This window comes from Corythoichthys intestinalis, chromosome 17 (assembly GCF_030265065.1).
Source record: "Corythoichthys intestinalis isolate RoL2023-P3 chromosome 17, ASM3026506v1, whole genome shotgun sequence".
Lineage (NCBI taxonomy): Eukaryota > Metazoa > Chordata > Actinopteri > Syngnathiformes > Syngnathidae > Corythoichthys > Corythoichthys intestinalis.
In genome coordinates, this window is record NC_080411.1 from 9,445,711 (window position 1) to 9,461,492 (window position 15,782).

General features: G+C 39.1%; 1 protein-coding gene across 2 annotated transcripts in view; it reads right to left on the minus strand.

Annotated features, from left to right (window-relative positions):
• The window catches only part of LOC130906002 (bone morphogenetic protein 1-like), a 47,939-nt gene extending 38,529 nt beyond the window's left edge, over positions 1-9,410 (minus strand). For both annotated transcript variants that reach the window (XM_057819850.1, XM_057819849.1), the window contains exons 1-2: positions 9,192-9,410; positions 977-1,075 (exon numbers count right to left, since the gene is read on the minus strand). In XM_057819850.1, coding sequence (XP_057675833.1) covers positions 977-1,075; positions 9,192-9,321 — 229 coding nt within the window. In that variant the 5' untranslated portion in view covers positions 9,322-9,410. The remainder of the gene's footprint in view (positions 1-976; positions 1,076-9,191) is intronic.
• Between the last annotated feature and the right edge of the window lie 6,372 nt (positions 9,411-15,782).

Consider the following 15,782-nt stretch of genomic DNA (forward strand, 5'->3'; position numbering starts at 1 on the left):
ATGAGGCCACCAAACCAGACCACCTCAATGCTTCGGCTGCGCCTAGAAATTCTGTCCATAAAAATTATGAACAGAATCGGTGACAAAGGGCAGTCTTGGCTCACTGCGGACTAATTCGACTTACTGCCGGCTATGCTGACCAAACTCTGACACCGGTCGTACAGGGACCGGGCAGCCTTTATCAGGGGGCTCGGTACCCAGTACTCCCGGAGCACCCCCACATGACTCCCCGAGGCACACTGTCGAACACCTTCTCCAAATCTGAGGGACCAGACAAAGCATGACTCCAAAGACCCCTTGTGATGATGATGAACACAAATGGAGTCAGTTTTCCCTTTCCCAGGTTACCGCAGGTACCCGAGGCCCCTCGTTGGAGCCAGGCCTGGAGGTGGGGCTCGAAGGCAAGTGTCTGGCCGGGCACAGCCTGAAAAGGAAATGCGGGTCCCCATCCAGAGGGGTCGGGTGCGTTAGGAGTTGGGCGGCAGCCAAAGGCGGGGGCTTTGGCGACCCCCAGCTACAGAAGCTAACTCTTTGGACGTGGAATGTCACCTTTCTGGCAGGGAAGGAGCCCGAGCTGGTGTGTGAGGCAAAGAAGTTCCAACTAGATATAGTCGGACTCTCCTCCACACACAGTTTGGGTTCTGATACCAATCCTCCCGAGGGTTTGGACTCTCTCCATATTTCATAATACATATGATTTATTCAAATGTCATATTTGTCTCAATTTCTTTGTGCCTTCTTTGCCTAATAAAGTGGCTGGTGAGTGTCTATACAGCAGGCCCAGCCAAACCAATGAAAAAAAGTGCCACAATCTAGTACTTACATCTGAATACACACAAATACCGAGAATTCATTCATAAAAATGCCACTTGTAAATGTAATTGAAATGAAAAGGTGTTTTGTATTAAACAAATATGCACTAAAATTATAGAAAAGTAAAGTATAGTAAAGGTTTAATTTGAATACTTTTTAATACCTGAGGCTGTCTGATTCCGTCGTGCACTTTCTGTTCTGAAATAGTCTTTAAACATGAGGAGTTCTTCTTCATCCAAGGCAATGTCTCCCAAAAAGGCAGCTGTAGGAAATTAAAGATATAAATGCATGTGAGCCTTACAAGCTAATGAACCAGTAATGCTTACTGACCATTAGATGTCTCCAAACTAAGGCTAGGTTCATACTGCAGGTCTTAATGCACAATTCCGATTTTTTTTCATATGTTTTTTTTGGCGTTCCCGTTCAGACTGCCTTTGTCCATTGAGCCCGTCCAAGTATTACGCATGCGTACTAACTCGCAGTCCGACACACACCGAGCAAACTGACCCGCATGCGCAGAACCATCAAAACAAATAACTATGCACTGTGCGTGCGTGCAGTTTGCCCTGACTCGGCCATGTAAGCAATACTGAAATATTGTTCATTTGGAGCAGTGAGAAACCAAGCACTATCAGGCTTATCCTTTTCTTCATTGTATTTTTTTATGACTGAGTTTAAGTCCGCCTCCTGCGTAGTAAAAGCCGAGTTCAAGCTAGGCGCTAACGCTAATGAACAACTACATCGCTGCCGTCTTGTGTGCCGCTTTTCGCTCTTTGCTGACGTAATTGCTGCATGAATTTCGATTTGGGAGGCTTGACAGTTCAGACAGCCACCACATTCTTGAAAAATGTGCCCCAGATCGGATTGAAACTACATACAAAAGTGACCCAGATCAGACTTGAAATGGTCCACTTTTAAGCAGCTTGTCCAGTTCAGACCATTAATGCTTCACTCAAGTCGGAAAAACATGAAAAAATATGATTCGTGCATTAAGACCTGCAGTATGAACCTAGCAGTATGAGATGCATGTGACAATGCTGTGGCATTAGCAGTTTAATCACAGTGATATTTCAGGGCAAACTTAAGTTGATTATAGTGACAGCTCTCTGAGTCTGTTTATTTAAACCATTTTAAAATGATATCAGATAATATCAACATTAGGAATGGGAATTGATAGGATTTTTACGATTCCCATTCCATTATCGATATTGCTTAACGATTCGATTCTTTATCGATTCTCTTATCGATTCTAATTTGGGGAAAAAGAAGAACAAACGTTTTGATTGGCATCGAGTTTGTTTAATCAGAAGTCACAACCTTACAAACTCACAACGAGATCAAAAGAGGCCCAAAGCCTCAGTGTTAACTGTGGCAATAAGTGGCAAATACACAAGAATGTGTAACATTTTACCGAAACATTTATCTAATAGAAATAAAAAATATTGGTATATATTGGCAGATAGGTTGTTGTTCTGCCTTTGGCAATATGTGTTAAAGCAGGGGTCCCGAAACTTTTTCCTGTGAGGGCCACATAACTTTTCCCTTCTCTGATGAGGGGCCGGGGTCAGTTTGTAACAGAAAAAGTGTGACGATTGCAGAAGTGCATAAATGTAAAAAATTATTGTTTTTCAGAAAGCCACAATCAAATAACCCTTTCTGGATTCTTCACGGAATGAAAGTAAATAAAATAAAAAAAAATATATAATATAATAGTAATAATAATAATTATTAATAATAACACTATTAATTAAATAGATAATAACCAAATAACCCTCTCTGAATTCTTCAAGGAAAAGGCCAGGAAATAAATAACACGATTGAGAAAAAAAAAATTTCAAAATGGCCGGACCAAATGTGGAGGCGGGCCGTATTTGGGCCGCGGGCCGCAGTTTGGGGACTACTGGGTTAACGTGTATTATTTAACATTACATTGAAATGCATGCCTTTTAGTTTTTGTGGCGCTTACACGCTCAAGTGGGGGCGCCCTTGCGCTTCCTCACGCGAAGAAGAACGCGCTTACACCCAAGGAAGAAATGCTGCATCCAAGAGAGTGAGCGAGTTAGTGAGAGAGGGAAACAATTCTACGAGCCTACGTTCTTTTTTAATGTTAATACCTACAGAGGCAACGCCTGTATGTATCATCTTTTGTTTTGTCGTTGTGTTTCCACTCGCGATCGGACACTTAAATCCAGTTGTGTAGTGGTTTGAACGATGTGCTAATGCTAGCGAACGAATGCTAACCATTTGTTATTACTGTTATTAGCAGCTCATCATCGCTGATTTACGTTGATGCAAACCTGTTTGTTATTGGGGACGAAATTGATTTGTTTCATTTCTATTCTTAGTTTCACTCTTCAAGTGATGGTTGAATAAAGTCAGCAAATTATACCAACGTCTTCTGCATCGTCATTTGGGAGTTTAGCTAGCTGTATAGCCAGGACTGAGCGTTAGCCTCTCTGTGAGGACGGGCGCAGTCGTATTCCCTCCCGATGCAGTTATCTCCACCTTGCAATGACTGCAAGTCGCTTTGTTGTAATTTTTCCTCGTGAAGTGAAGACACACTTTCGAGCATTTGAACCTACGTGCTGTCATCGTTATGTTTATGGCTGCAATGCTCGTGCTTACCCGTCGTAACCTTTCATTTTCACACTCTTTCCTGATGAAGTGTAGTCAAACTTTGGAGCGAGTGGTTCTTGGCGCCATGCTAGTTTGATGCGTCTGGACAACAAGACACGTCACGACGCAATACGCGTCTTTAGGAATTGTTGAAGGGATCGTTAAGGCTTTTTCATTGTGATGTCAAGACCTCGAAACACTCGGAACCGGTTCCGAATTGAAATCGGATTTCGATTCCCATCCCTAATCAACATTGGTTTTTCATGATCAGTTTTGGGCAAATATGCATGTTGTCCAGTGGTGTTACCAGGATGCCAGTTGTGGGTGGGCATTAGTCTTACTTGGGGGGGCAAAAAAAAAAAAACAAGCTACAATGCTCAAATAGGTCGAAATCCAGCGTAGGGCTATTGAACCTTAAAACATGTTTTGTTTTCTCCTTGAGATAACTGTTGTTGTGATTTGGTCTAAACAAATAAAAGTTGATTTGATTTTATATGACTTAGAACACATCCATAACTGAACAGAATGGACATGCAGGTGACAATGTTTTTTTAGGTAACCTGTTGTGGTTCCTCGGTTTTATTATGATGATTATTATAGTTATTCTTTGTTTCGCAGAGCTCAATTTCACCCCCTTAGAATGCTTCAAAATGCACCAAAATGGGCAGGGAGGTCAAGACAGGTACAATCTTTGATACCGTGTAAAGACAAATTCCAAATACACCATGTAGCGCCCCCTAGCAGTCATTCTTTGTCCCGCAGATGCTTTGAGCCCTACTTTCACCCCCTCAGAATGCTTCAAAACTCGCCAAATTCAACAGCCAGGTGAACACTGGTGAAAAAAACAAAAAACAAAATATGCGTAAATGTGTTTAGCGCCCCCTAGGAGCAAAACCAACATTTAATTTATTTATTATTTATTTTTTTTCATGTGAAAGACGAGCTAACAATGCAAAGGTTAAAATTTAGAACACATCAGTACTATATGAATGGGATACCATACGTGGTGCCCAGACTGCCGTCAGTACTACATCCAGTTTTCTTTGGGTGGGCAGAGCGTGTCCGTGGGTGGGCACTGCCCCCACGGGTAACGCCCCTGATGTTGCTTTCAAACTGAATGTAGATGCCTTCTGCCTTTGTACATGGGCTGGTCACAGTTTAGCAGAGCAGTTATGATTATTGACAATTAGATGTCTCCTAACTAAGATGGATAGGATAGGATTTGTTATGTGAGCAGACCGTTTCACCTGGGCATTACAAGACAATTATTTGTCCACGACACATCAATTGGTATCGGTTTGATATTGGTATTGGATTTTTCAGTTAAAACTACTATTTCTTGTACAATTCTTGTACTGGATACCAAATTGTGCACTTGTCCCGAATAGAAGGTTCCAATGTATGCTCAGTGATTAACGTTCATTTCCACTAATGTGACCACACAAATGGAGAGACTAAATCTATCATATTGTTTTAGAAAGGCCCTCAGACGATTTGCAGTGTAATAACTAAAAGCTGTTGTAAAAAATGTGAATTCACTCAAGCAAAAGGTGAGTGTAAATGACTTGTCAATCCTGCAGTGTGCAGGCACCCCATGCTTTGAAGCCAGAGGGATTTTTAAAGGAACCCACCGCTGCTCCAGTATGGCCTCGGTGACCTCCAGTCACTAGGCAACTACTGTGGAGAAAAGTGCTTTGATTTTATTGGAAGTCACAATTGGAAAGGATCCCCGAATGATTTAAAAATCTTTAATTGACTTATTATTTAGCCTATTAAACCTTCAAATTAGCTATTGTAAATTGGCCCAGTGACAGTCTTCAGTGTTAATATGAGTTTTTAGGAGAGTTGGCGGATAATATCGGCTGATGAAAGCATCGTATTGGAAAATATCGATTTTGCTGCAGTATGTACAAGCCTTCTGCCTTTGTCAATGGGCTGGTCACAGTTTAGCAAAGTGTCTGTGCTTAGAGGAACGTCAAGATGTCTCCAAAATAAAATGTTTGGGTTTTCTTAACTGAGGGAAAGACCCTAATCACCCATGGTGCACAAATAACAATACATGAAAAATAATTATATCATCATCATATATAACTACAGCGTCACATGAAATAGTGGGCAAGAAAAGCAAATAAAAACACACAATTATAGTTAGAAATCTGTGTAAAAGCCGAGAAAAAAATTAGTCTTCGGAATTGTCATTGCATTGGCATGTACTATGATTTTCTGCCTGTATTTGTAATGCTTTGGTCACCCCTAGTGGCTGTTTGGGGCGTTTATTTGTGAATTATTACTTTTTATTTGATTACAGACATTTTGGCTTATTTTATTTTATTATATGGGACCAGTTTTGTTTTCATCAACAAGGACAATAACGAAAATATTTCGTCGACAAACATTTTTTTTCATTACGATGACTTTACGGGCTAAAAACGTAGCCTGGAAGATTAGAACATAATGAGAACAATACCAGTTTTCGTCTGGCGGGATGACAGCGAGACGAAAATGCGACATTGTTTCTGTCATATGCTCACAATGCTTGACACTTTCATATTGTATCGTACATGGAGTACGTCAGCTTGCATCGCAGCAGTGTTCGGGTCGTGTCAAGCATGTAAGATGTACTGCACCTCTCCCTCACTCTCCTCACCGGAGTTCAGGATGTGTTTCAAGCTCCATCTTGCTTGCTTGGAAACACATGGTAAGATTTGTTTTCTTATCTTGGCAAGAAAGAGTGTGCAATGTTGCTTTAACCTTTAAAGGTCTGTGCTTAGTAATCATCAGAAGCTAAATGTAACTCCTAGCATTAGCGTTAGCGTAGCATTCGTGTTAGTATTAGGATTGGTTCCTGAATGGAGAGCATCCTCTTAAAACACTGGCCAGTCTAAAGCAGAGCCACTTGGATTCTCTGGTCAATAAGTTTAGAGGATGTTAAACGCTCAGACAATTTTGTTTAACATACAGTTCGTGGCTTATAGGTACAGTGCCTTGCAAAAGTATTCGGCCCCCTTGAACCTTGCAACCTTTCGCCACATTTCAGGCTTCAAACATAAAGATATAAAATTTTAATTTTTTTGTCAAGAATCAACAACAAGTGGGACACAATCGTGAAGTGGAACAAAATTTATTGGATAATTTAAACTTTTTTAACAAATAAAAAACCGAAAAGTGGGGCGTGCAATATTATTCGGCCCCCTTGCGTTAATACTTTGTAGCGCCACCTTTTGCTCCATTTACAGCTGCAAGTCGCTTGGGGTATGTTTCTATCAGTTTTGCACATCGAGAGACTGACATTCTTGCCCATTCTTCCTTGCAAAACAGCTCGAGCTCAGTGAGGTTGGATGGAGAGTGTTTGTGAACAGCAGTCTTCAGCTCTTTCCACAGATTCTCGATTGGATTCAGGTCTGGACTTTGACTTGGCCATTCTAACACCTGGATATGTTTATTTATGAACCATTCCATTGTAGATTTGGCTTTATGTTTTGGATCATTGTCCTGTTGGAAGATAAATCTCCGTCCCCGTCTCAGGTCTTGTGCAGATACCAACAGGTTTTCTTCCAGAATGTTCCTGTATTTGGCTGCATCCATCTTACTGTCAATTTTAACCATCTTCCCTGTCCCTGCTGAAGAAAAGCAGGCCCAAACCATGATGCTGCCACCACCATGTTTGACAGTGGGGATGGTGTGTTCAGGGTGATGAGCTGTGTTGCTTTTACGCCAAACATATCGTTTTGCATTGTGGCCAAAATGTTCAATTTTGGTTTCATCTGACCAGAGCACCTTCTTCCACATGTTTGGTGTGTCTCCCAGGTGGCCTGTGGCAAACTTTAAATGAGACATTTTATGGATATCTTTGAGAAATGGCTTTCTTCTTGCCACTCTTCCATAAAGGCCAGATTTGTGCAGTGTTCGACTGATTGTTGTCCTATGGATAGACTCTCCCACCTCAGCTGTAGATCTCTGCAGTTCATCCAGAGTGATCATGGGCCTCTTGGCTGCATCTCTGATCAGTTTTCTCCTTGTTTGAGAAGAAAGTTTGGAAGGACGGCCGGGTCTTGGTAGATTTGCAGTGGTCTGATGCTCCTTCCATTTCAATATGATAGCTTGCACAGTGCTCCTTGAGATGTTTAAAGCTTGGGAAATCTTTTTGTATCCAAATCCGGCTTTAAACTTCTCCACAACAGTATCTCGGACCTGCCTGGTGTGTTCCTTGGTTTTCATAATGCTCTCTGCACTTTAAACAGAACCCTGAGACTATCACAGAGCAGGTGCAATTATACGGAGACTTGATTACACACAGGTGGATTCTATTCATCATCATCGGTCATTTAGGACAACATTGGATCATTCAAAGATCCTCACTGAACTTCTGGAGTGAGATTGCTGCACTGAAAGTAAAGGGGCCGAATAATATTGCACGCCCCACTTTTCAGTTTTTTATTTGTTAAAAAAGTTTAAATTATCCAATAAATGTTGTTCCACTTCACGATTGTGTCCCACTTGTTGTTGATTCTTGACAAAAAAATTAAATTTCATATCTTTATGTTTGAAGCATGAAATGTGGCGAAAGGTTGCAAGATTCAAGGGGGCCGAATACTTTTGCAAGGCACTGTAGGTTTAATTGAAATTAATGTACTGCTTTTCCAGTTTATTATCATCACAAAGTTGGCGTTGTCCATATAGCTGCTGCATTATGTGCTCATCTGTCATTCGAAATTGTTGGAAACTTTTATTTTGGGACTAAAACGGTACAGACAAAAGCATTTTGAGTAACTGTCAACTAAAACTATTAGAAATTTGTATGTGATTTCATGGATTAAAACTAGACTAAGACAAAAACATTTTGAAATGACTAAAATATGACTAAGACTGACAAGTATTTTCGTTCAAACTAATATTTTAAAAAATCTTTAAAAAATTGTTCTTATTTGTAAAACCTTGAAGTTGTTACATTTATCATTACTAAAGTATTAAAGTGTGGCATCGCAATACAATTAACATTAATATTTTAAGTCCACGATCGGTATCGGTTTAATATCAGTATCGTATTTTGGAGACATTGGGATATCGGCTAAAAAGTCATTATCTGACAACTGTAGTCCATAGTTCATAATACTGTTATGGTCGCATGAGAGATTTTTTTTTTTTTTTACTCAACCTCAGTATCACAATCAGATTTAATATAAATTCAATTGTGTTCACAATTAAGAATAATTTGGGTTATGTCATTTAATTACATGTTCAAAAGACTAAGACACGTTAATTTTTAAAAAGTATTTTTCTTTTTTGTAAAACCTTGAAGTTGTTACATTTATCATTATTAAAACAATACAATTATCAATCATATTTGAACCCTTTTCACAATTAAGTATAGTTTTGGTTATGTCATTTAATTACATGAAAGAGACAAATATTACAATCTTCATTCTGCGAGTGCAATTTTATACTACTTCAAGCACAATTTTTTTATACACACAGTAGTGTTAAATGAAAATTGCGCCCACTTACTCTTATTGTACTGTCAATCGAAACTGAGCACAATCATTGTAAATGCATAATTTATGAGTCATTAATGTATCTCATCTCCACAAATTGTGCAAGTGCACAGTGTACCTACCACAAATACATAAATTCTACACTTTGACAAAATGTTTGATTGTACTTTAACGAAAGTAATATGAAATTCTAACCTTTCCTCAATATATTCGACCGTGTCATGACAAAACGTACATATTTTACTCAAACAGGAGATGAAATGCTATTACCAGCTTTGCAGGGATCCTTGTAGTCAATCTCATCATCCACGTATTGATCTTTAGCATCTGCGTAATCCCAATCGGCCATACGAGAGACCTGCAAACTGCACAAAAATAAGTATGTAGAAGCAAAGAGCATTCTTTTCAAATGAGCAAAAATCAAGAAGTAATTCAACAAAAAGTCGATTGCAAAGGGACGAGAATTTAAAGTTCCCCGACGGTGTGATTTTTTGAAAGTGCTGTGTTTTTTTTCTCTTTCAGGTCTCCATTCTGCTGCAGAGATTAGTGGACATTCAGGACCGAGAGCACATGCACACACACCCTTCACTGCAAAAACACACATCTAATGTCACTCACTTACTGTCAAATGAAAAGAAAGCTGAGATTTTTTTTTTTTTTACCCCAAAATGATTGCAAACATTTAATTATATATAACATGAGCATAATAATAAATAAAACATTGACCGTCTGTGACTGACCTCAAATTTACTCATCATTTTAACGTGTGTGACGGACTCAATGTTGGCACAGAACAAAATTACTTTTGACGATTTGCAAAATAATGAATTTGACACATTAAAGACACCTGTTTGAAAAAAAAAAAAACTTAGTTATTGGAATCGCCTAAAAAGAGCCATTATGTTAACTGTCCATATTACAGTATTAGTAATATGACTCAATGTGTGTGGCTTTACAGTGAACCTTAAGGACTCTAATAGGCTCTAATATGCCACAATTGTTCTCTTTTACAAAAATATGTAATTAGAAACGCATATATTATTGCCATTGATTTAAAAATGTATAATACAGTAGAGCAAATAAGTATTTAGTCAACCACCAATTGTTAAAGTTCTCCTACTTGAAAAGATTAGAGAGGCCTGTAATTGTCAACATGGGTAAACCTCAACCATGAGAGACAGAATGTGGAAAAAAAAAAAAAAAAAACAGAAAATCACATTGTTTGATTTTTAACAAATTTATTTGCAAATCATGGTAGAAAATACGTATTTGGTCAATACCAAAAGTTCATCTCAAGACTTTGTTATGTACCCTCTGTTGGCAATAACGGAGGTCAAACGTTTTCTGTAACTCTTCCCTCTTTGCTTGGTGTAAAGAAATCAACTGTGGGAGCAATTATTAGAAAATGGAAGCCATACAAGACCACTGATAAGCTCCATGCAAGATCTCACCCCGTGGCGTCAAAATGATAACAAGAACGGTGAGCAAAAATCCCAGAACCGCACGGGGGGACCTAGTGAATGACCTACAGAGAGCTGGGACCACAGTAACAAAGGCTAGTATCAGTAACACAATGCGCCGCCAGGGACTCAAATCCTGCACTGCCAGACCTCCAGGCCCGTCTGCAGTTCGCTAGGGAGCATTTGGATGATCCAGAAGAGGACTGGGAGAATGTGTTATGGTCAGATGAAACCAAAATAGAACTTATTGGTAGAAACACAGGTTCTCGTGTTTGGAGGAGAAAGAATACTGAATTGCACCATACCCACTGTGAAGCATGGGGTGGAAACATCATGCTTTGGGGCTGTTTTTCTGCAAAGGGACCAGGACGACTGATCTGTCTACAACACAAAGCCAGGGCAACAAAGGAGTGGCTTCGTAAGAAGCATTTCAAGTTCCTGGAGTGGCCTAACCAGTCTCCAGATCTCAACCCAATAGAAAAACTGTGGAGGGAGTTGAAAGTCCGAGTTGCCCAACGACAGCCCCAAAACATCACTGCTCTTGAGGAGATCTGCATGGAGGAATGGGCCAAAATACCAACAACAGTGTGTGAAAAGTTTGTGAAGAGCTACAGAAAACGGTTGGCCTCCGTTATTGCCAACAAAGGGTACATAACAAAGTATTGAGATGAACTTTTGGTATTGACCAAATACTTATTTTCCACCATTATTTGCAAACAAATTCTTTAAAAATCAAACAATGTGATTTTCTAGGTTTTTTTTCCCATATTCTGTCTCTCATGGTTGAGGTTTACCCATGTTGACAATTGCAGGCCTCTCTAATATTTTCAAGTGGGAGAACTTGCACAATTAGTGGTTGACTAAATACATATTTGCCCCACTGTATTTAGTACATAAATTGACCTACAGAGGGCGCCATGTTTTACGCACACAATGCACGCTGGGGGTGATGACCCAACTGGTCAGTGCTGGGAGAATAGCTATGCTAGCTAGCAAGGGAAGCTAGTATGACGACTGGCATACTTTTGTCACATTCTGCTGCTGGTCAGATTGTTCTGTTGCAGAGCTGTGGGGTGAGTTCCCAACGTCGTACCTGTATCCAATTCCAGCTTATCAACAGTTTCCTTAAACAGATCCTAGGCGGCTTGCCGAGATATTGACTTGCTGGCAGCTGACAGTTAGTATATTTTTTTTTGTGTGTTCAATAAACCTTTTGACGCAGTCCCTATGTTATTGTTGTCTGCTTGCTTTCTAAAGTGAGCCGCGTTTTCTAATTCCGTAGTCAAGCCAGCTGCACTTTGTTTTCAGTTGCGTTTCCCTGTCAGGTTTTACCGCAGAGACAGACAATGCATGTAGGTTGCGACTGCTTAATAAAGAAAATCAATCAATCAGCTCAGCAGTCCGATCGTCTCTTAAGGTGACCGTGCATAGTTACGGACATTGCAATACACAATGATTAGGTTGCCGCTGAACCCTTCACAATTGGCTGCCACTAGTTATATACGGCCTTAAAAAAAACAACATCTCATTAGCAAGGCATGGGAGCTTTTATTCTGGTGTGGCGGTGTGCCACAATCTTTTATTTGTAGGGGAAACCCTGTATTTTTATTTTCTCATGTCCAAATAAAGCCTTATTCATTCAATTGATTCAAAGCTTTTTTCTAATCGAATTAATCGAGTTAATCGATTAATCGTTGCAACATTAAATGACATTTAATTGCCATGAATGTGGCGCGCAAACCAAAATGAGTTTGACATCCCTGCTTTAGATGCTCAATGAGCCGAAATCTTGTGAAATTTGTTGAAATCACATGTTGTTTTTAAGGCAATTACAGTGGGGCAAATAAGTAATTAGTCAACCACCGATTGTGCAAGTTCTCCAACTTGAAAAGATTAGAGAGGCCTGTAATTGTCAACATGGGTAAACCTCAACCATGCAAGACAGAATGTGGGGAAAAAAAATCACATTGTTTGATTTTTAAAGAATTTATTTCCAAATTAGAGTGGAAAATAAGTATTTGGTCACCTACAAACAACCAAGATTTCTGGCTGTCAAAGAGGTCTAACTTCTTCTAACGAGGTCTAACGAGGCTCCACTCATTACCTGTATTAATGGCACCTGTTTTAACTCATTATTGGTATAAAAGACACCTGTCCACAACCCTCAGTCAGTCACACTCCAAACTCCACTATGGCCAAGACCAAAGTGCTGCCGAGGGACACCAGAGACAAAATTGTAGACCTGCACCAGGCTGGGAAGACTGAATCTGCAATAGGTAAAATGCTTGGTGTAAAGAAATCAACTGTGGGAGTTATTATTAGAAAATGGAAGACATACAAGACCACTGATAATCTCCCTCGATTTGGGGCTCCATGAAAGATCTCACTCTGTGGCGTCAAAATGATAACAAGAACGGTGAGCAAAAATCCCAGAACCACATGGGGGGACCTAGTGAATGACCTACAGTGAGCTGGGACCACAGTAACAAAGGCTAGTATCAGTAACACAATGCGCTGCCAGGGACTCAAATCCTGCACTGCCAGACCTGTCCCCCTGCTGAAGCCAGTACAAGTCCAGGCCCGTCTGCGGTTTGTTAGAGAGCATTCGGATGATCCAGAAGAGGACTGGGGGAAGAACTTTTTGGTAGAAACACAGGTTCTCGTGTTTGGAGGAGAAAGAATACTGAATTACACCATACCCACTGTGAAGCATGGGGTGGAAACATCATGCTTTGGGGCTGTTTTTCTGCAAAGGGACCAGGACGACTGATCTGTCTAAAGGAAAGAATGAATGGGGCCGTGTATCGAGAAGAGTGAAAATCAAAGTATTGAGATGAACTTTTGGTATTGACCAAATACTTATTTTCCACCATGATTTGAATATAAATTCTTTAAAAATCAAGCAATGTGATTTTCTGTTTTTTTTTTTTCCACATTCTGTCTCTCATGGTTGAGGTTAACCCATGTTGACAATTACAAGCCTCTCTAATATTTTCAAGTGGGAGAACTTGCACAATTAGTGGTTGACGAAATACTTATTGGTCCCACTGTATATCAGTTTTACAACTTTACTTGCACGTATAAAGACGTCCTGTAGTTTTAGTCAAGCAGAGTAACTCAGTTGTCTTTCCTTTTAAATATAACATTTGCAGTGTGCCGTGACAGACTTGAAAGGTGGACCGTCACAATGAAAAAAAAAATCTAATGGGTTGTTTTTTTAAGCCAATTCACTCATGCAAATGGTGTGTGTAAATGAATGTCGACTCAGCAGTGTTCTTTTGAAGCCAAAGGCATTTTACAGGCACCCACCACTGCTTCAGTCTGGCCTCAGTGACCCCGAGTCTCCAGGCAACTACCATGGAAAAGAGTGGTTTTGTGTGTTGGAACTTACAGGAAGTCACAAATCACAAGAGGAAAGGAACTCCTTAACAACAGTGTGAGAGCTCTTAATTGACAGAGTAATTTTTTGACCTACGGGCAGAGGTGGGGAAAGTAGCCAAAAATTGTACTCAAATAAGAGTAGCGTTACTTCAAAATAATATTACTCAAGTAAAAGTAGTCGTACAAAAAATGTACTAAAGTACAAGTAAAAAAGTATCCAGTGATAAAAATACTCGGGGTGTCAAACGATTAAAATTTTTAATCGAGTTAATCATAGCTTAAAAATTAATTAATCGTAATTAATCGCAATTAATCGCAATTCAAACCATCTATAAAACATGCCATATTTTTCTGTAAATTATTGTTGGAATGGAAAGATAAGACACAAGACGGATGTATAAATTCAACATACTGTACAAAAGTACTGGATTTGTTTATTATAACAATGAATCAACAAGATGGCATTAACATTCTGTTAAAGCGATCCATGGATAGAAAGACTTGTAGTTCTTAAAAGATAAATGTTTGTACAAGTTATAGAAATTTTATATTAAAACACCTCTTAATGTTTTCGTTTTAATAAAATTTGTAAAATTTTCCATCAAAAAATAAACTAGTAGCCCGCCATTGTTGATGTCAATAATTACTTACACAATGCTCATGGGTGCTGAACCCTATAAAATCAGTCGCACCTAAGCGCCAGCAGGGGGCGATAAAAATCAACAACACAACAAGTACACATTTCATTTGCTGTCATTTTAATCTGTTTGAGCGGGGCATTTGTGTGTTAATTGCGTCAAATATTTTAACTAGGGCTGTCAAACAATTACAAATTTTAATAGGGTAATTACAGCTTAAAGGTTAATTAATCGTAATCGTTGAGCGGGGAATTTGTGCGTTAATTGCGTCAAATATTTTAACGTGATTAATTAAAAAAAATAATTACCGCCTGTTAACGCGATACTTTTGACAGCCCTAAAAAATACAAGTAATGAGTAACATTGTGAGTAACTATAATTTTTTTTTTCTCAGCACAAAGCATAGGTGGAGTTTTGACTTTTGTGGCGGGGAGGCGGCAAAACATGTTGATGAGCCCGAAATGTTATTAGATATTAAGATTTGAATGAGGCAAAATAACATGCTTTTTCTCTCAAATATATTGTTATCATCGTTTGTTTCGGATGTAATTATTTTCTGTATAAAAATTAATCTGGTGTTCAAAAAGTCTTTTATTAAACTTGAGTCTTGGAAAAGAGGGGGTCGTCTTATAATCAGGGCCGTCTTATATTCGGGCCAATACGATACATTTTTTGTTCAATTTTCACACTTCTTTCTGTAGGCGACAAAACTTTTGTCTTGCCAAAATTTGACCTTTATGTATTCATTAAATGATAAATCTTTTTTCAGTAAAACAAATATATTTTTGTACATTCAACATCATTGGGGTGGGTCTTAGCTTTCATATGAGCCATTTCTGAAACCAATTGAATAATTAAAAGTCAGGTTATTAGCAACTGTTTCTACAAAATGGATAAGCGACAAGACTTTTGTCAGGGTCTGTACAAGTTTTGAACACATTTATCATCAATGGCTTCCTTCGAAACTGCTTTTCATAAAGTTACCATTAGACGTTAATGTTGGTCTCCTCTAAGCAGAGGTGGGTAGTAACGCATTACATTTACCCCGTTAAATTGACTTTTTAGAGTAGTTTTACGCAATACTTTTAACTTTTACTTAGTAGATTTGTGAAGATACACTACCCACCTCGAAGTTCTTAATTTTTCAGTCGTTGTAGTCGTATTATTTTATTCACCACTTGCAATTTACGTACTCACCACGAAGTGGTGCTAAAACCTAAGGATGATTTAAGAAGACAATGTGTGTTAATTTACTCTTTCAGTGTCATAGAAGACGCTCAACGTCCAATCGTGCATTTTTCCATCTTTCTGCAGTGAATTTAAATGACTTTATCACTAGTAGATGTCAAATCACTTTGAAGTGCGAGGGAATGAAATGGGAG